This window comes from Anticarsia gemmatalis, chromosome 19 (assembly GCF_050436995.1).
Source record: "Anticarsia gemmatalis isolate Benzon Research Colony breed Stoneville strain chromosome 19, ilAntGemm2 primary, whole genome shotgun sequence".
In the NCBI taxonomy this organism is placed as follows: Eukaryota; Metazoa; Arthropoda; class Insecta; order Lepidoptera; family Erebidae; genus Anticarsia; species Anticarsia gemmatalis.
In genome coordinates, this window is record NC_134763.1 from 4,887,059 (window position 1) to 4,908,633 (window position 21,575).

The 21,575-nt window shown below is 35.1% G+C and overlaps 2 protein-coding genes and 1 pseudogene across 3 annotated transcripts; 2 read left to right on the forward strand and 1 right to left on the reverse strand.

The window, feature by feature from the left end:
* Nucleotides 1-625: 625 nt before the first annotated feature.
* On the reverse strand, nucleotides 626-12,583 carry LOC142981280 (uncharacterized). The gene is made up of 12 exons (XM_076127077.1): nucleotides 12,527-12,583; nucleotides 11,755-11,852; nucleotides 11,006-11,180; nucleotides 9,602-9,832; nucleotides 6,456-6,611; nucleotides 5,908-6,045; nucleotides 5,471-5,571; nucleotides 4,683-4,782; nucleotides 3,278-3,439; nucleotides 1,508-1,756; nucleotides 767-944; nucleotides 626-633 (listed from the first exon to the last, which is right to left on the reverse strand). The coding sequence occupies exons 1-12, from the start codon at nucleotides 12,581-12,583 to the stop codon at nucleotides 626-628; spliced, it is 1,653 nt and encodes a 550-aa protein (XP_075983192.1).
* Nucleotides 12,584-12,654: 71 nt separating this feature from the next.
* On the forward strand, nucleotides 12,655-15,280 carry LOC142981051 (uncharacterized). Of its 2 annotated transcripts, none has more exons than XM_076126710.1 (3): nucleotides 12,655-12,711; nucleotides 14,008-14,243; nucleotides 14,702-15,280. In XM_076126710.1, exons 1-3 carry the CDS (start codon nucleotides 12,667-12,669, stop codon nucleotides 14,853-14,855), a joined length of 435 nt encoding a protein of 144 aa, XP_075982825.1. In that variant the 5' UTR covers nucleotides 12,655-12,666; the 3' UTR covers nucleotides 14,856-15,280. The 2 variants fall into 2 exon arrangements, 1 of the variants encoding a protein (XP_075982825.1); XR_012959916.1 differs by lacking the exon at nucleotides 12,655-12,711 and adding an exon at nucleotides 12,948-13,181 and having other exon boundaries at nucleotides 14,702-15,276.
* Nucleotides 15,281-19,629: 4,349 nt separating this feature from the next.
* Nucleotides 19,630-21,214, forward strand: LOC142981052 (protein NDRG3 pseudogene; annotated as a pseudogene).
* The last annotated feature ends 361 nt before the right edge of the window (nucleotides 21,215-21,575 follow it).

Genomic DNA, 21,575 nt, shown 5'->3' on the forward strand with positions numbered 1-21,575 from the left:
CTTTAATATTTATGATGAACATGATAATAAGTAAAGCAATTTGAACGGGATCATGCTGGATTCACATTATACGTTATTGCCGTAAAGGTCAACACACATGTACAATAACTCACAATATAAGTAACAATAGTAGAAACAGTCAATCTCTTCAGCCATCCAAGTTCGCACCTCAGCACAAGCGCTTGCATATCGAGTACCAACTCGTCGAGGGTGCGAGCGTCTCCGGGGGACAACTCTATAGCAGAGGGTTCTCCGACAGAACACGCTCCTAAGGAGTCACACACCTCCACCCAGACGAATGTAGCGCTCTCTGAAATCATATGCAACTTACAGATCCATTATGAGAAGAATCGCTCTTTGGTACACAGGGACTTTAAAAGCAGTGGACTTTTAAAGTGTGCTGTAGTCTTTGGTATAGGTAAAGGAAAGGATTAAAGATTGTCCATTATGAATAATTTATTTTTTCTTCTTTGATGCTATGAAATAAGGAAGTTAAATATGAATGAAGTCGTGCTTTAAAAGTTCTTGCAGATTAATTCAAGTATCATCAAATTTTCGGCGAGCCAAAGGACTAAAATATTTGTTTTGTAAATATAATAAATCCTTATACCACCTGAAATGCATTTCATACTCCTGTAATGAGCAAATTTTTTTAACCAATTTTTTTTTTAATTACCAGTTTAGTTAAACAATGCAGTTGTAATATCTAAAGGGCTTCACTAATCCTTTCGAATTCGTACAAATACTTTTTTACATTTTACCTTACCTACATAAGGCAACAAGGTTTCAATCGCCAAATGTTCTAGATACACTCCTATGACCAAGGAGTCGTTGTTTCCTATATCGCAGTAGAACGTGTACCGTAATGGTCTGTTGGCATCTATTAACGCGAGCGTGCTGATGCGGAATATCGTCTCCATCGCCGTGCCTGTGTCTGGTGTTATCTGGAAAAAATACAAACAAACAGTTTTGTATTATAGTTGAGAGCAAGCTTTAAACAAAAGTAAAAACTTTACCATTTATTTATAACTAGCTGACCCGCGCAACTTCGCATGCGTCACATAAGATAGAATGGGTCAAAATTTTCCACGTTTTTTAACATTTTTTATTGCTACTCTACTCTTATTGGTCGTAGCGTGATGATATATAGCCTATAGCCTTTCTCAATAAATGGACTATCTAAAACTGAAAGATTTTTTCAAATCGGACCAGTAGTTCCTGAGATTAGCGCGTTCAAACAAACAAACAAACAAACTCTTCAGCTTTATTAAAATTTTACATTACAACGCGCCTTTGTTATTATTATACGTTTACACTAATGAAAGTTTAAATATTTGAGTTTAGTATCCATAAACGAATTTGAAGACAAAAGCGTTTCACCAAACAGTTGCGTTATTTCAGTTCAGGCAGCTGACTGGACGTCATTATTAATTAACATATTTGCAAAATAACATAACTTTATCTGTATTCACACCGCTCTCATGTTAAAAACTGAAACTTAACCTACCATAACTTCTCCAGCCGCAGGTTTTTCATTAATCCGTAACTGCACATCGGCATACACCCTCCCATCGTTGGTACAGTTAAGTAACCTGTTACATTCACACTCGGCAAGTATCCTGGCTCGTCCGTCAGAGGCCACCAGCTCAGCATCCACTAGCTTCCAGCTTGTCTCGTTGGAGAAGTCCGTCAGCTCGCTTAGGAAGTTCTCTTCAAGGGAATAGAAGTTTATAGTGTCCGATATAGGTATTCCTTGCTGTGGAGTTTAAAAATATGTGACTTTGGAAAAACGTAATCGTTTTGACTGCAATAAGGTTAAAAGTATCTTTCTCGATGACTTTGGTTATTAGGCAGGTCTATTTTAAAGAAAGCTAGTTGAATAAGTGCCGACCGTACTCTTTTAAAATATTATCATGTAGTTTCGTTACCTTGTTGCCTCTAATTAACATTTGTTATTATAAAGAAAGCTTCTAATACATATTACACAATTGAACAACAAAGTCACCGTAAACAAACTTAACAATTTTTACAAATGTATTTCATGTTCGCACTTACGTCACCAATAAAGCCGTCAGCCTTGCACTGAAATGTATTAAACATGAAAAAGTCGGCCGCCGTGTATTTCTGTCACGCGAACTAACACCTACTTAATGACCCGACCTCTACTCCACTCAATTATTACTCACTTCATAATAACTGTAATATTCCATAGAACCATAACTATGGCTGCATATTTTGTTCATTTTACTCCAATAATATTTTTTTTTATTTATTTTAATTTTTGTTCTTCATTCATATGCGAAGGCCATAAATGAAAGGCAGGGAATAGCGTTTGGTTTCGTTATTTGTAAATAAGTTGATTAACCCCCGGTTTCTCAGTACATTTAGCGGTATTTTTATATTCAATGGCTTTTTTTATGAGTTTAAACGCTATTGAATAGATAAACTACCGCTAAATGTACCTCAGAAACCGAGGGTAAATGTTTTTGTATGACAGAAATATAGCCAAAAATATCGAAAAAAAACGTGTTTAAGAAATAGCAACAACTTGTAGTTCACTGTGTCAGTTTTAAGCATTAGAATTAAAAGCTTTGAATATTAACTGTCAGCTTAAATTAAGCCTAACCATTTCTTTTAAAAAGTATGAAGCATTAAAGAGGCAACCACTAATTAGTTACGTCTCAGGTAGCTACTTAAAAAGTTTTATCTGATTCCACAAGTTTAATGAGCTTGTTCCGTTTAGTTTGATAATCTATAGTTCTTCGAAATAGATTTTCAAGTATTCCACGAAGCAGTAGCTCTTTTTTAACATTGATTATAATTATTTTAAGGTAATGGAACTTTACCTAACTGGTGATAGGTATAATTACGTTCGATGTATATAACTATTAAAATATAACATTTATTTTTAAGTACGGTGTTGTTTTTTTTTGTCGCGTGCAATATTAAAATATATTGTTAGGGGCAGCTGAAAATCAGTGCTGTGCCTAGCACAGCGTACACTGAGCTGTAACCCATATAAATTTAATGTACTGACTAGATACTAAGTTATACTAAGTTTTATTTTGTGTAACAAAAATAAATAGTTTAAATGGTTCAATTATGATGGATTCAGGCAGCTTAGTTATTTTGATTAATCGAAAACAAACACCTTTGTTCTTCATAAATTTCGCCTTCAAAATACCTAAGCTATGCGCATCAAGATGCGAATTTCAGAAAATGTGAATAAAAAAAGAAGTGAAATAGTAAATAATAATATACCTCTATATGTACTTACCTCATTATCCGTACATTTCGTCATGTCAGTATTATTTGTCGGTGAAAGACATTCGTCATAGTTAAAATACCAAGTAATGGAACACCCTGGAACTATACCACTGACATTTGCTTTCAATTGTACGATGCTGTCTTCGTTTACTGATCGAGTGATTGGGTGTACCTGTGTAATTAACACCTCTATTAGATTCTTATTTAAAGGTGTGCCAAACCCTCGCAAGTAATCTGTGGGATGCAAAAGTAGGTATATTTAATAGTTTTACTTAATATTCGTAATTTTTGAGATTTTGGAGTTAAGGTCAGGTACCCAATCATTGTGTTGAGTAAGTGACATATTCACGCATTCTAGTCGTTATTTTGGATATTAAAAGGTGATATGATTTACATTACCCTTTATAATTTTATCTATACTAATATAATAAAGTTGAAGAGTTTGTTTGTTTGATTGTTTGATTGTTTGTTTGTTTGTTTGTTTGTTTGTTTGTTTGAACGCGCTAATCTCAGGAACTACTGGTCCGATTTGAATTCTTTCAGTGTTAGATAGCCCATTTATCGAGGAAGGCTATAGGCTATATAATATCACGCTACGGTCATTAGGAGCGGAGTAGCAACGAAAAATGTTACAAAAACGGGGAAAGTTTTGACCCATTCTCTTAGGTGTCGCAAGCGAAGTTGCGCGGGTCAGCTAGTACGTTATAAATACGTAAATTGTAAAATACAGTCGATACCTCAACGACGACATTAAAAATATTATCAACTAGCTGACCCGCGCAACTTCGCTTGCGTCACATTAGAGAGAATGGGTTTTTTCCCCCGTTTTTGTAACATTTTTTTACTGATACTCTGCTCCTATTGGTCGTAACGTGATGATATATAGCCTATAGCCTTCCTCGATAAATGGGCTATCTAGCGCTGCAGGAATTCAAATCGGACCAGTAGTTCCTGAGATTAGCGCGTTCAAACAAACAAACAAACTCATCAGCTTTATAATATTAGTATCTAGATGATGTCTCCGTGAATAGCGCCGAACATGCAGTACAATGACCTTACGAAACTAAACAAACACCTACAATGTACAAAGATACAAAAAGTTATATAAAAATATAAACAAACGTGCAGCTAAAACGCTTGTAAAATATTTTTACTTTCAACAAGTTCACGTGCAGTCAATGAAAGTTAAAGCATTCGCAACTTTCAAAGGGATTAAAGGATGAAGAAACGCTCTCTCGTAAGCAGGTAATAGAAAAAAGGCTTTATGTTTTAAAACAATGCTTTAAACTAACTTATTGTACGTCTATTAGAACTAAATATTATAAGAATAGAATAATATGTTTTATTGTTTTTATAGCTTTTAAGGCGATACTGTTGGTTATTTCAAAGAAGAATCTAAAAGGAATGGAGCTAACCTCGATCACAGGTAGCTGGGCTTCCACCGTTACGATTCGGGTCGTGGCTTGTGACGTCACAGGCTTGTCTACCACAGTCACCGTGACGGTTACTGAGTACCTGACAATAAAATGGTTTAAACAATAATAATAATGTTGTCTCGTATAATATACTTTTTTTGTAGTTAGTTTTGGAATAGTTAGTATTGGAATAAACCCGTTTTATGATTAACATATTATTTGTAACATGCAAAACTGGTAGTGTCTCTTGTTACCTATGGTACGCTATTAAAACAGAAAACTTTGTTATCACTTTGCAGATCCGGGAATCGAACCCAGTGTCTCGTGATCCACTCACACCACTGGATGCATGGATGCAATTAACTTAAGTATGAAATGGATAATACGTTAATAGGTAGCTATTATACGAGACTAATTCCCCAGTCGTCGTTATAATTGCCCGGTGGGTGTGGCGGCCATGTTTACTGACGTAATTAGTAATGTTGTGGACCGCAAGCACACAAAAATATATGCTATAAGTACATCAACTCTTTCTAGTCTCCTGTAGGGACAATACAATTTTGAATATTTTTCATCGAGAACCTACGATGCGTCAAATGCTTTTGACTGAATTTTAAAATTGAATAGTAGCTTGTGGCTGCTACTAGCGTACAACCTGTCACTCCACCAACCTTTATTCTGTTCTACCATTAAAACGCAAATAAAGACAGATATTATAAAAGTACGTATATAATATAACTGCCATATAAAGTAAATAATAAAATGTCAAGTTTAAACATTCAACTTACTCGCCCAATTGAGGTAAACCTGATGGAAATATGAGTGATCCATCAGCATCGCTCTCAAATTCGGTAAAAGGCTCATCGTTCAATGAGCATTCAAAAGTTACCTAAAATGCACAATATTATTATCTTCTACTACTCCTTGTTTTAAGGCTTAAACATTTGGATCGAACATTTTTTTAAGATATGAAAAATATTAATTCATTTATATATTGCCCGATGCCCTGGACACGTTCCTAAATGGAGGGCTGGACGCAACAATCGTCTAGGGGACTGGAAATTCAAGAGAGGCCTTTGCTTAGCAGTAGGACACAGAAACAGACGAAATTATTAAAAAAAACCTATTTCTGGAATTTCGCGATATCTATATCCGCGATATTTTTTGTTACCATTTAATCAGTAATAAAATATAAAGGTTATATACAAGGACAAACTATACTCACAATTAGTTTGTTTATTAAATAATCGTTGTGTTTGATATCAGTGTGCATTGTAAACGGCGTGCTGACAGATACGACAAGGATATCAACATTGAAATTCACGCTTAGATCGCGATGTTCCACAGTAAATGGGAGCCCGTTCTGAAAATGTAAAGTATTAGTAAAGTCCTTTAGAGAATAAGCCTAATATATTTTGCACTTCTTAAGGTTGCCTAAGTTTTGGAGCTAAAGTAATTAAGAATTAAACTTTATACTTGTTTTTTTTTTTTCAGATGCATAGCTAATATTGTCAGCTAGTATTTTTTCTGTAGTTATAGTATTAAGTAGTTGGATCTTAGTCTTTTTTTTCCCGTTACTGTTAATCAAGAGAAATGAAGGCTAGCAACACAAGATCGTCTAAATTCCTTATGGTCATGCAAGAGCGAAAATTATAAAATATTTTGATTGCGTTACTTTAAGTTATAACTTGTAGTTCACATCATGAAACCTGGTTTAAAGTTACTTTCTATATTTCTACAGTAAATTATATTTTATATCTATTTTTTATTTACCTGTGTAATAAACTCTTTGGTAGAATATTTGTACACTTTGCACAGCACGTTGTAGGACACGCCGGGCGTCAAGCTGTGAGCTTCGAGCTCAAGTCTCGAGCCTTTCACATCCGATACGTCGACGCTGTCCGCCGCGCTTGACACCGACCACACAAACTATGAGAAATTCTATTTTATAACGTTATATTAAAAAGGTTTATCCTGAGAAAATGTTTATGAATCTTTAGGTATATGCGCTAGAACGATAAATAACATGGTGGTGAAATTATTGAGTGCTTTCTTAAAAATATTGTTAACCAGTTTCTCCTTTGTCTCTTTAATTTTCAAAGTTTTTACATTTGTTGTAATTCAAATTATGTATAATTTGTGAAACTTAATTTAGGCAGCTACCGGATAGTAAAAAAAAAATGCCTGACGTGTAGAATTCTATATTATTTAAAATATAGTTTCGATTATTCTGACGTATAATATATGACATCATTTTATTTTAAAATTTATTAGTCTATCAAAGTTATTGTAAACTGAAACTTAAATCGGAAGCATGTCAGCAATTCACTGACAGTGACGAAGCTTAAACAAAATTATCTTCTATTTCTGTTTCCTCTGAAAAGGTTAAACTAACTTAATGATATTAAATTTCTATTTTAAGGGCCATATTTGAAACTCTATCTATTGCGGTTTGTTAATTTGATTCCAACAAGAGTATGTGGTTTAAAACAGACCAAACTGTGAAATTAGAAAAGGCAAGTGTTGAACCTATCTTATCATGTTGAGTGACTGGCTGGGGTCAGAATCTGTTTCTTAGAGAAAAGTAAAAAAAGAATGATAATATCTGGGGGCACGGAAGTGCCCCCGCAAGTCGAGCAAAAAAAAAGCGGCACGGCCGTAACATCCTTTTCTCGAAGCAATTCGGGCTATTTTTGACACCCCTATAATTTCGTTGTGGATAAAACAAGAAGCCTGGATTTTGAGCAACTAATTAGTCATTGTATAAACACGGTATATTTAAAATTTCAGTCAATTTGAACCAGTGGTTTAAGAATGACAACTTGTTAAAATTTTGAATTTTGTCACTCACTGATTCACTGACTCACTGACTCACCGATCATCAAAAGTCTAAGGTACTTCTAGCAGACTTAGAAGCTTAAAATTTTGAATACAAATAGGGTTTAGTGTCTTAATCATGGGAAAAATTTAATATTTTCTAATTTCGGTCCAGTTTTCTAAATACACCAACTGCAACAATAACTTTGTAATCCCATATAAATGTATAAGATTACAAGGTTACATTTGCAGTTAATGAATTATTATTACTGTAGAAAATAAAATAAATAGGTGTAAATAGATACCTACTATATGAGGCATAACGGGAGGGGGTATAGGGTGTGTAAGTGTTTAGCTCATGAAACTGAACAACATTCCCATAGGAAAATATGTTGAATTATGAAAAAAAAGACGTCTTTCCATACAAATTGGACTTATGTTCGCTCTACAAAAAGAAGTGAGATGCCATCAAAAACATTCTGTAAAAACCTCAAGTCTCGCCGTAAAAAGTTGTGAGATCTATATAATACCAAGTCGATTAATCTATTTAGTCTCTACTTAAAGGACCTTCTGTCTTAAGTTATTACGTATGTTATTATCATGCCAATTAAAAAAAATACCTTTAAAACAAATAGATCGACTTGGTCATCGCAAGAAAACACAAATTCGCCATTAACATTTCAGGAGCATTAACTTCTCATCGTGCTGATTAGTGTGATACATACTAATAATTAAATCATGCGATGGCCAGGTCGGTCTATTTGTTTTAAAGGTATTTTTTTTATTGGCATGATAATAACATACGAAATAACTTAAGACAGAAGGTCCTTTAAGTAGAGACTAAATAGATTAATCGACTTGGTATTATATAGATCTCACAACTTTTTACGGCGAGACTTGAGGTTTTTACAGAATGTTTTTGATGGCATTATTTAGTCGCTATTACCTATCACTGTATGTTAGGTTACTTGTATATGCGTGTTTTCCTTTCGTTATCGACTTTTTTGAACCATCAAGGGACGCTTCATAACAATAACCCTAAAGTCTAGAATTCACTATACTAATGTATAAATTAAAATGCAAAAAGCGTTTTTCAACATTTTTGTTATTACAAAGTTTTTCTTTAAGCATATTTTTGTTAACCGTTTCAATTGAATCTTATAACAGCTCAATTTAATTAAATTAAGCGAGATTTCGCAAAGCCCTCTGGACGGTTATATAAATACACCTTCAGAAAATTTAATTTGCGAACAAATTTATGGTTTCATCTTTGATCATAGTTTAAATGTAAGTTATTGCTTACAGAGTATTAATATTTATTTACTTCACTACTCTCATTTTGATTGTTTGGGTTAAATTTTATCAAAATATGAAAGGTGTTCTGAATATAGTTTTATATATTTCCACTTTCACTTTATTCCAGCCATGTAAAAGTTTCACATGTGCGGGATTCGATTTGTGTAACCTATTTCGAGTTAATGCTATTCATATTCATCTAGTTGAGAGCATTTTAAATCATTTTTATTGTACTTAATTTTATTCGATTTGAAAAAATATTTTCAAACTGTATGTTTGGCGCAGTGGTTAACGTGGTCACCTCGCCGCAATAACCGTAGCGCCGCGTGTGGTGGGTTCGAATCCCACCACACGACGAATATTTGTTCTGAGCCTGGTTGTTGATTTATCAATCTAAGTACCTATGTATTTAGAAGTATATGACACACCTATGTATTTACAAGTATATGGTATTTATTAGTTACTAGCTGACCCGCGCAACTTCGCTTGCGTCACATAAGAGAAAATGAATCAAAATTTTCCCCGTTTTTGTAACATTTTTTATTGCTGCTCTGCTCCTATTGGTCGTAGCGTCATGATATATAGCCTATAACCTTCCTCGGTAAATGAGCTATCTAACACTGAAAGAATTTTCCAAATCGGACCAGTAGTTCCTGAGATTAGCGCGTTCAAACAAACAAACAAACAAACAAACAAACAAACAAACTCTTCAGCTTTATAATATTAGTACAGATATGGTTGACATAGTATGACCGTGTGTGAGTTGTTCCACAATATTTATTTATTAATATACCTTTTGTACTTACATAATAATCATGTGTCTTGACACACGTGGTGACGAGTGCTTCCAACATGTACGGTATGTCAGCGTAGGCGAGCTGTCCGCCGACCAACACGATGGAGAACTTGTCGGAGCGTCCTTCTATGAGCAGCTTCTGGTCTCCCTGCATGTTGTCGATGTGGAACGACTTCTCTACACTCTCTGTGTCGTTGGACGTGGCAGTCACGTTGAATATGTAGTTCACGCCACTTAGGAGCTAAAAATAAACCATTGTAAATGTGTTTTCCTTTGAGAGTAAAAGCCAAGACTTCAGTTTTCTCAGTTCGCTAAGTTTTTTTAATGTTAAAATTCAACTCGCACACTAAGTACCTATAGCTCTTGTGTCGCGGGGACTTTTACAAACATACAAATAACGGACATTAAGTACACCCAAATCCGCAACAACTATTTGTGGACCGCACAAATAAAAATTCTTCCGTGTGGGAATAGAACCCACGATCTCCCGTCGCAGTGGTAACGGCGTGTTGACCTTAACCACTGCGCTACGGAATCAATCTTTAAAATATGGTGGAAGATATTAACGTGCAGCGTTTTAATTTCGACATGGATGTCAATTAAATAAACAGTTGTGCATGTTGTGCCACATAAGAATCGAAACCGAGGCTGCGGTGCACGATGGTAACTACTACGACCACTGTAACCACTTGCAGGTCGTCAAAACGTAGCTAATGCATTCCTTTTGTATCAAGCACCCATAACATTATATCATATTATTATGTTCTTTTATGGTTACTACTACAATAAACGTAAGAACAGTGTTCTCTACATTGTCGGTTCTGGTTCCAGTAATTTCCATCGTAATGTAACCGCACATGAAACCACTCTAGCAGAGTGACTGCCTTGCGTTGTACCGTGTACCTAAATCTTACACTTTAACTGCATACGAGGATAACTTAAAGTTACGTCCGAAATACATGCACCAATTTTCGTAGAAGAGATCAGTTTTAAAGTTAAAACCGCTGGTTTGTTCCATTTTATTACATCGTAGGAGTAAATCATTTACTAACAAACATTTGACTTGAATGAATAAATTATTTGATTTTGATTTTGACTACAATAAATTTAAAAGCAGTTGTACTGCTCCATTTCTAGAGAGTTTGTATTATGGTACAGATACAAAATATGTATCAAATGACAAAGTCTAAAGAATCCGGAGAAAAATATGTCAATAGTATAATTATTTTAACTAGTGATTCGCTACTTACTCCATACATTCCGTACAATAAATTTAGTGATATAATTAAACTTAATACTACTTACCTATTTTTCCAAATAGCTTTAGACAGAGATAGATGGAAAGAGGGAAGGGAGGCCTTTGCCCTGCAGTGGGACAATATGGGCTGAAAATAATAATAATAAAACTACTTACTTCATTATTATCTATAACATAGACTCCAGGTTCAGCCTGCATTCCATTGAGTTGTTTCTCTAGTGCTCGTACCGTCCGCCAGAGGGCGACTGTCAAGCGTTGTGAGGGCGCCACTAGCGGGTACCAGCGGACTGTCCACGTGAATGTCACGTCTGCGCCCGCGTCTGTCTGAAGACTATTAAAACATTAAAAATAGTCTTAAAAGGCCTGTTTCACATAACAATGTAACAATCTGAAAATATTCCACTTGAAAAGCTCACTGACACTTATTCAATAGTAAAGAAAACAGTAACTTATTATTGTTCCGTTTTTTGTAGTTGCATTATTAGTTGGCCTAAACCCTCCCTCATTACGGGAGGAGACCCTTGCCCAGCAGTGGGACAATAATGGGTTAAATTTATATATTATTTATTTATTATTAGTTGATTCAGTTCTTCACTTTTTTATTTTGTTTTTTTTTATTTAATTTTATTTAGAGTTATCCTTCAGAATAACTCAATTCATAATCTCAGAGTCTGTTCTAACTAGTGTTTTTGACGTCAAGATTCTTTTGCTACAATAGTGGTGATTTCCACGAAACTTCATTATCTTTCATATCAGCTTATTACATGTTTATTATCTATCATTTTAGTTTATTACTGGCAGGTACGTTTCTAATAACCATTCCTTAATTAAGAAGAAACATCACGCACGACCGATCCAATATTATTTTGGCGCGAAATCTTACACAATAATGAGGTTATACTTACGTGACAACAGTATTGTCCGGTTTGTCTATGACAGCGTCTTTGTCTTTGGGACACACAAAGGGGGGTGCCAGAATACGGAATTGAGGGGCTTCTCCCGCCTGCGAGTAAACAGTAAACAATTATTGTAAACCATTTACTAGTGCTGTGTTAGTGATATGCTTGCTTGAAAGTTAGTTGGTAGTTGGTATTCTAATAGTTAAGAGTTGACTATAAAATAATAGGTTTACTTCATTGCACAGTGAAGCTGAGATATTTTTGAAAATCCTTAGCTTTCGTTCTGGAAGTAATGTAATATTATCTAACGTTATAAAGAAAATTGTGGTCTTATATAAGTAGTATTGTGAACTATGTTATAGTACTCTCCGTCCTCAAATAGGATATGCATCTGTTTCCGGGCTGTCAAACATGTGTAGGACATTGTAGCCGACGGCTACGCTTGTAGCTCAGCTCGTAGCAGGCGCTACGTTTGTAGCCTTTATGAGCAAATATATGGTGTATCAACAGCCTCCATAAATGTTTCGTTCAAGCAATATTGTAACGCAGCAATTGGATTTGCACCGTTATTCAATTTACAATTATTGTGTATCACGTTTGACAACTAAATAGTGCTATCAAACAGCAACTATTTAGTACATTGTTTCTTTCCTAAAATTTGCAAGTAATATGTTATATCGAAGCTGCAATGTACTGATAAATCCATTAAAAAAATATCTGACACTGAATGAATTATTAATTTCTCTCAAGCAATAGCCTAACTTAAATTCAGACTCACAGCTCTTTGTAATAGAAACCCCAAAACACAGCTGACCACGAACTGTTTGAAATGCATGGTTAACTGAATAGAAATTACAATGACATCGACACTACCAGCCTTGGCGCAAACTAGACTGCTATAGTCTGTGGTCAGCAATAATGGCGGGCGGCGGCATTTTCCCGCGCTCGACACACCAATATACGGTAAATAATAGTAGCTCGTGTTTGTGCTTAATTGCCAACAATTATGGGTTATTTCATTGATTTTGCTGCTGATTAAATAGCTAAAAAACTATAAAACACGAATACGGGTTTGGTTTTGTTGGTATAGAGTTGCAAGTGCAACTGTTGATGTAAAAAAAATGGTGAACATAAATATAATGTAATAGCCAAGTTTTTTTTTTCGATATTTTACCAATTACTATTTACTTTAAGTTTTATAAGAGCATTTTTCCATTTCATTATCAAAGCGCATTCGTTCAGTTATGCAATAATAAATTAATGAATATAATTAAACATTATCTGAAGAATATTGTTGTCAAGCGTACAAGCAAGTCATGCTTTTAAAATGTGGCTATTACACATACTATGATACAACAAACGACATTCGCAAATCGTATGATATCACAGAGGACGTGTGTTGTGCTAGTGATTTGTAAATAAATAAAATAAAAGTAAGTAAAACACAATGTTACAAACCAATTATTAGCCGTCCTCAATAACGTCACGAAAATAAATCAAGAAAATAAAATAAAAAAGACCGGATAGATTTAAATAAAGTTGAAGGCCTCTCTTTTAAAATATAATGTGGAAGTTAACTTTTTCGTAGAATTTTTCAATGGAGCGCGAGCGCTGTAGATTCTTTTTAAGTGGCCAGTTTTTTTTTGCGAGTGTGTTGGTATTTTGACGGCTATTCGATCCCGACAGAAGATTGTAATACAATATACAATCACAAAAACAAACATATCTAGTGTTATTACGTAGTAATCTTAATACAATCCAAGTTGTTTCATCCGAATTGTTCACAAGTATTCCTATAATTGTCTCAAGTTCAGAGGGCGACGATAAGAAATATGTGATAGTAGAGATAGTTCCAATGTTTAATGTAAAGTCGAAATAGAGTTTGTTATGCAAATATACATACATAATGGACAATTTATATTGTGAAATTATAGGAATTAGAAGTAGGGTAATGCTACCTACTTTTCGTGTTAATCAAATTTTGTGACAAAGATGATTACGATTAGTGTAGTTATTATTAGTTCCCCGCAAATACATGCCTGCTAATAATGGTAAAGTACTGCCTATTATTGTAAGGTTTTCATAAAGGCATGTAAAATAGATAATAATATAAAAGAAAGAAAAAAATATATAAATGTAACATAGTGCATATCTTAAAGAAAAAACAATTGCCGCTTTTGTACAAGTATAAATCGATATTTTTCTTTTTCTTTTCGAAGTAATTCTTATGTCAAATTCAACGAACTTTTGTTGTTTTAGGGCGTCCTCTTGTCTCTATTGGCCGGATACACTATTATATCTGCCAAACAATGTTGCCACAACAATAAAGTTCTGAACCATCCTAATGCAGACTCCTGCGGGGCTAGTCGCGAGGAACTTGCATACATGTACTGCAAAGACGGACGGTACCTTCTTAAAGATGTCGTTTTAGACGGCGTAAATGTGTACACCAAAGAACACGGTCCTAATTTTGTATTCGTTGATAATCCTAGTCAGTAAGTATTCTATTCATTTATTGTTCTTTGCGAAGGTAAGTGCCAAGTACATTTGAATAAGTTACTTTGTTTTAGAAATAATAGAGGCGGGACTATTGCATATAGCTGATGCATTAACCGATTACACAAACAAACTCGCAGGTGCTACTTATTTTTCTAACTGGAATAAACGAAACATAAAAACGCCATTAACAATTTCTATATAAGCATATATAGCAATTGTTCCCAACCAGTGGTCCGCGGACCACCAGTAGCCCGTGGAAGTCAATATATGGTTTCAGGATGATTATTACACTTTATTTTTAATATACTTACGAAGTGGTCCCTGCTAAGCAAGAATAGTTTAAGTGGTCTCGGACTAAGAAAAGCTTGGGAACCCCTGATTTATAGGTACGCCTTTCAAATATTCTACATAAAATGATGTTTATTCATTTTATAATTATTTGTTTTTGTTTTAGATATTGTCTTGGTGAAATGTATCGTAATAGTAGCGATATATCTCAGGGCAAGATACCAGTTGCAGTTGTATGTAACCATATGATAAAAATGCCGGAAATTGTTACCCAAAATCCTAAATACTTTTGGAGATGGAGAGATGACTACGATTACTGAAGACAAAAAAAAATTAAGTAACTGTAAATATTTCACTGTCAGTTTATCTTTTGCAGTAAATAAAAGTAATAACAATTTTCACAGGTTACCATAACAAAATATGATTTACTTAATGCAATTTTTAATGCTATATCATTATCACCGTGTTCAAATTTCAAATTTATACTATATTTAAAATAAAAAAAGCATTTCCGAAGAATAAAAGTCGATTTTACAGTTTAAAAAATGTTTTGTGTTTATGAAACAATATAACCTGTTCTTTTTTACCTTAATTAATTTAGTTTGATGAGTGTCCACGAAACATCGATCTAATAAAAATAGTATATAGCAGCTGCCCAGGGGAAACCCGATACAACATGGCTGTACTAACCCGTATGTCGTCTATGACGCAATTAAGCCCGTAAATTGCTTTAAAACCTAATAAACTGCGTGTGGACCCAGTCGCTTGTTAGACTGCCGCTGTTATTAGCAATTTTACGGGTCATTCGCCCTCTAACTTATGATTATCACATTTTATGTTATTGCAGACGTAATTAATACTTATATATGGGGTATCTGGTTGCTGTTAGTATTTGGGTATTCATTTACTTAGTTGATGTCATTAATATTAGGTTAATGGCGAGGGGTTTTATGTTATGTAGGGTTATATTTCGCCGGAATATAAATTTTATTTTATTTATCATATTAGAACTAGAATTATCGACTCGCCAACATAAAAAGGTTAAAACGTTAACAAAACATAAATATTTGAATTATGGATAAAATTAAATATTACGTACATGGCAATAAACAAATTATGACTTTAGTTTGCTTGACGCTTCTGCCTTGGTTGCAAGAATATTTTCATATTTCATTGTAATATAATCTTAAACTATTTCTAAGGACGTCTAAATCTATTTGTCCAGGGGAACACTTACAACCGTATTTAATAGGTATAAACTACATAAACAACACCCTAATATTAGTAGTAACGGCATATTACAAACAGCCCTTAACTCCGATACGTGTTTGTGATACCGTTACCTGTGCTATGTGGTTCATTATGTAAATAAATCGCTTTCAAACGACCTCCCTCCACGACCTTCGCCTTGACATTATTCACTTGTTTTTATACTCTTGTTTTATGAAGATTATAATGTAATGGCGGTCATAACATAACTGTAAGTTTGGAATGTCCAATCTAAGTTTGATCAATAAAATTGACATGTGTTTATATCAAACCTGTGCTTGATTTAGGATATGTCACTTTATTATACTAGCGCGATTTTGTCCAGTCGGTACTTTCGAGTATTGAGAGTTTGACATTAAAAATGTACTGCAAAATAGTTTCTGCGATGCCCGCTGTAGGCGCTCTGCGCCGAATGACATACAATTTTTTTGATAGCTGTAAGAAACAGTTTGTGATAGTCTACGTCACTTTTCCGAAGAATATCACTTCAGTTTTATGTCGTTATTCACATAGCTCGGTATTCTACTCCAGGTACCCTCCTCTTGCCACACTATAATACTAAAAAAGCCAAAATTAAACTAAAAGAACTGTTTCAAAACTGCGTAGAGAGACATCTCATATAAAAATATTTGTATCACGTTTCCCACGTCTCGTCCCTCACTTTATTAACATAACATTGATGTTATTAGTTGGTCAAACGCTTTGTTTTCACGAGTCCTATAATAATAATTCTTAATACCTGTGCGAAGGTAAACATTTCCCCTTACAGGTACAAATCGGTCGACTATTGGCAGCTTACGTGAGGCGCCTCAATGGCTACTAATGAATAGATGCCGTGTCTACAACTTCGCTTCGGTTTGCAACGATTTTCTGCGATGTACATTTTAAAAAGTAAGGAATAAAAATGAAAAAAGTACACAAAAACTACCCCATTAAAGTTAAATAAATATCTCATTACAGTGTTAGTAAAATGAAAATTGTTACAATTGGTACAACATGGTAAATACTTAAGAACTTTGTAAATACTTTTTTGACAAACGTTCTAAATCCGTGCAGCCTAAATATTGATAGGTGTGTTCAAAAGGGGATATCTTCCGCGCTCAGATAGATGGTGGCCAAACGTGAATGCTCAATTTATGGCTGCAATAAATCAATACCGTATCGTTTATTTACGCGCACGGCTATATTTCCTAGAAAAACTCTCATACCATTATTTTCTAATACAGAAACAATCTAGAAATATCTATGGTAGTTTTTTATGCAGTATGAAATTCTCAGTGCACATTCAATAGATTGCCGGAAGCATGCACTTTGTGTATTAAATATTTATCCTTGTTTTACTGAATACTTCTTCATATTACAACAAGTATTAAAGAAAATTGTTGTTTGCTAGTTCTTTTTTATTATAACCGTTGTTGCAAATAGCCGTTACCATTATGCGAATCATAAGAGTTGTACTTGGACTTTGTTTATAATTTTAGCCACTTAGAATAGAGTAAAAATTCTCTTATATATTTTGCATAATTTTTGCTTTTAAGATAATCCTAACCATGTTCTGTGTTGCGGTTTTAAATAGCTCAAAAACTTTAGTCGTTTTACGGATACATAGAAGGACACTGATTGACAATAAGAGGTTAGTATGCAAACCAGGCACCTTTATTCGGATGGAAGCTACATTTCGCGTTAGAAAGCACTTGAAAAAATAAATTGAAAAAAAAACTTTCAGCATAAAAACGTCTAAATTTCAACCGCAACCGCACAAAATTTCACGAAGCTTATCAAATAAACAAGTCACATTTACATATGAGGAGTAATAAATAAAAATATAAGTACATATGTATCTGTAGTTGTTTATGTACGTGTGAGATGAGTCTCGTACTTAGTCGTAGTGACCTCGTTATCTTACCGAGTGTTTGTCACGAGTGCCGTCGGCTCTGAGTGCTCAATTTCGTGAGATTCTTTACTTCTTTCATATATGTACGTACTAGTGATATTTTTCAAATGTAAATTGTTGCACAAAATCGTGAATACATTTGTGTCTGTTTTCAGTGTTTGTGTCAATAATCTTTTTTTTAGTTGGTCTTCTGCAATAATAAAGTAGGCCATAATAGTCTGCAATACTTAGCAAGAACAAGTTACATTAAGTACTTATATCTTTAAAAACTGCTTTTATAAACTTTCAGCCATGTTTTTTCCTCTGAGTGTAGGTACTTATGTTTAATTCAATTGGAAAAAGTAAGTTCTAATAAGTACAAACCCTTTAGAAAATCACTCTTGGCAGTAGTAGGACTTAGAGAGTGAATTTCAAGAAGTCATTGTGCGAAATCTCATTGAGCTACTTACACATTTTTTGCAGAATCTTCACAAGAGCTATCGAATCAAATTGAACAAAATTCCTGCTTTGTAAAAAGCAAGTGAATTCCAGATGCAGGTGCGCTCTACTTTATTGCATTCTTAAATGTTCTCGTATACTGACTGGGACTCGTTTAATTGCATATATCGTCCCTTTTGTAGAAACATATTTTTACAAAACAAGAGGAAAGAACGCATATGACAAAGTAATTACTTATACTGTAGACATAACAGTTTCGACTTTGTAGAATATAATGATAAAATGTTAGTTGTTAAAAGAAAATCATTTAACAAAAGTAGTTTCCGTACATAATGATTAACAATGTACAAATTACTTTATTTTCTTATTTCTTCTTTAGTTATATAAGAGCTAGTACTCGTTGATACTCATTCAATATCGAGTAAGTGTTATCGAAGACGATTAAGAGATTAGTGCGAAGACATGGCCGTACTGCGATCGCTAATCCACCCATTGAACCGAGTGATATATTACACGAACCTTCCCTCCGCTATTTTAACTTCATTGGATTTTAGCTACCAAGAATTACCTACTGAAAAATTCAATGAAGAAAATGCTTAAAAAACCGATACGATGGAACAAGAAAGCACCCTATTACTCGACTGCGCAACGAAAAAGAGTGTTATGCAATAGTTTTATTTTGTATTTTGTAAAACTATTATATGGAAATTATAGTTTTAAAAAGTTATTTATAGAGTCCAAAGTGTTGTGTGTGTTAATCACTTGTTTTCACTTGTAACTAAGGTTAAGTTCTCGATTTTATTTCAGTTCGAGGTAAAAATATGTATGTGACATTCTCAAATAGTAGTTGTGAGTTGTGATTTAGTTAGCGTGAGTGATTAACCGACTTATTCATAAACCTACCTAAAAATCCATCCAGAGTTTTTAACACATTGTTATTGTCACATTTAATTACCTAATAAAAAGTAAGATCGTTCATATAAACTCCAAACTTATTCTACAGGAATGTAAGTGTATACGAAGTTTTAAATAAACAAAGAAACGAAACCACTTGAGGTATTTAAACTCATTTGACCTACAACCGGCAAAAACTAAGTTATGCCAAGTGCATCACCCTCGGAATTTTTGTTCTGTATTCTGATCTCGTCTTAATGTTTATACACGGTTATAATAATAAGATCTCTGTGACTGTGGCGACGTAGTAACTTTGACCTCGAAAATTTAGGAATTTCGTTTAATAATTCAGAACCTACATTTCAAGGACACAGTAGATGTCAAACAGTAAACATAACGTGTCCTTTTCTATGAATGTCAATACAATTACATCAGTGATATTATTAAACCACGCAATGACTGTTCTGTAACCTTCAGTAGTATATTAATTAAGTTATGCGAGGCTCTGTTTAAATTATCGATTGTCATAGATAAGACCAAATAAACATAAAATAGGCAAGAAGAAATCGAAGTCTGTGCGACGCATGTGCGGGCGAGCCGTTACTGAATGAACATCGTGCGAGTGCCGGCCAGGTAGAGACGAGCGCCGGCGGAAACGACCGAACAGTACCGAACCAACCTCTCGCTGGAACTCACGCTCGCCCGGTCACCACATTATTGACCATTTCCTGCGATATTTCCACTAAAATAACATAGTCTGTTGATAAAACTGCCCAATAATATAAGTATTTTAACAAAATAAGTGATAATGCAGTGACTCAGTGAATAAGAGACACAGTTTGTTGTTATACAACTTATATAGTGATATTAGTATGGACGTAATAAGCACAGGATCGTTAACAGTGTCTAATGGATGCGTTAATTAACTGAACAGGGGAACACCTGATCGTGTCCGACCGTCGGAGGGTCGATATTTAATACGTAAACAAAGGAAGACGCCGCTTTGATGAAAGTGCCCATCCACTTCAACAGAAAGATGCCTACAACAGTACACGAGAACATTGCCCTCCTCAACATGATGTCGTCGGACAACCTGGAAGACGAGCTCAAAAGCGTGCAGCTACATTATCCATCGAATAGACGATTGCACAACGACGGCGCATGCGTGGAGGAGCGGGTGAGGACTTCCCGCGGGGACCTACTCGTCGCCGTCCGCGGGGACCGCACTAAGCGCGCCATAATTACTTACCACGACCTTGGTCTCAACTATGCCGCCAATTTCCAGGCTTTCTTTAACTTTGTCGACATGCGGGCGATCCTGGAGCAATTTTGTATCTATCACGTAACAGCGCCGGGCCAGGAAGAGGGCGCCCCTACACTGCCGGAAGATTATACTTATCCGAGCATGGATGCGCTCGCTTCCCAAATAGATTTTATTCTTGGACATTTTGGGATCAGGTCCTTCATCGGTTTTGGTGTTGGCGCCGGGGCTAATATATTGGCCCGCTATGCTATTGTTAACCCCCAAAAGGTGGACGCTTTAGTCCTTATTAACTGTACTTCAACTCAAGCCGGCTGGACGGAATGGCTGTACCAGAAAATAAATACTAGACAATTGCGTTCTAGTGGTATGACACAAGGCGCACTCGACTACTTGATGTGGCATCACTTCGGTCGTAGTACCGAAGATCGCAACCATGATCTCGCGCAAGTTTACAAAGAGTCTTTCTCTCACGTGAACCCGGTTAACCTGGCCATGTTCATCGACGCATACTTACGCAGAACGGATCTAAGTATCGCCAGAGATACGCACTCTATTAAAGTGCCCGTGTTGAACGTGACGGGCGCCCTGTCGCCGCACGTCGACGACACGGTGACGTTCAACGGACGACTGGACCCGACTAAGACCTCGTGGTTGAGCATCTCTGACTGCGGCATGGTGTTGGAGGAACAGCCGTGTAAGATCGCGGAGGCGTTCCGGCTGTTCCTGCAGGGCGAGGGTTACTGCAGGTAGTCGGTGTGCCGACACCTCACACAACCGACGCTGCGCTGCTAATGTTAGAATGCACATGATGCTTTCACGCGAGCTTTAAACACTGTTGTAGACACATTGATGATGTAGAACGAAAAAATGTTGTTCCTTGTTTTTAGATATTTATGGAAATAAATTTATTTTATGGCTTATTGTGGCTTTTTTTCACCCACTCAATGTAAATAAAGTAGGTTTATTTGCAATCAGCACAAAGCGCGATAAAGATTTGGATTTTGTGAAAGAAAATGTTAGTGAAACATTTCTGTATTTTTCAATAAAAGTAATGGAATAAAATTAAATATAAATACAACCTTTCATTTAATTACAATGGCCTTTCCGGCTTAATGACATCAATTCTCGGCGACAGAAAAATATTTTAGGTTCAAAGGAGAGCCGCAACGATTTCCATATTCAATTAAATTTAAGACAGCCATAATCTAAATTAAATTAAGAAAGCATAAAATTATGAATCGTTTTCAATTAGTGACAATTTGTGGGTTTATAAAATGCTCT

Excerpts from the sequence above, each read along its gene's own strand:
- LOC142981280 (XM_076127077.1), bottom strand. The coding sequence starts at position 12,583 with ATGCATTTCAAACAGTTCGTGGTCAGCTGTGTTTTGGGGTTTCTATTA. Across the intron at positions 11,181-11,754 it reads CCGGACAATACTGTTGTCAC|TCTTCAGACAGACGCGGGCG; the intron begins GTAAGTATAACC and ends ATGTTTTAATAG. Across the intron at positions 945-1,507 it reads CTGCGGCTGGAGAAGTTATG|ATAACACCAGACACAGGCAC; the intron begins GTAGGTTAAGTT and ends TATTTTTTCCAG.
- LOC142981051 (XM_076126710.1), top strand. The coding sequence starts at position 12,667 with ATGGCGGGCGGCGGCATTTTCCCGCGCTCGACACACCAATATACG. Across the intron at positions 12,712-14,007 it reads GCTCGACACACCAATATACG|GGCGTCCTCTTGTCTCTATT; the intron begins GTAAATAATAGT and ends TTGTTGTTTTAG. Across the intron at positions 14,244-14,701 it reads TTCGTTGATAATCCTAGTCA|ATATTGTCTTGGTGAAATGT; the intron begins GTAAGTATTCTA and ends TTTTTGTTTTAG.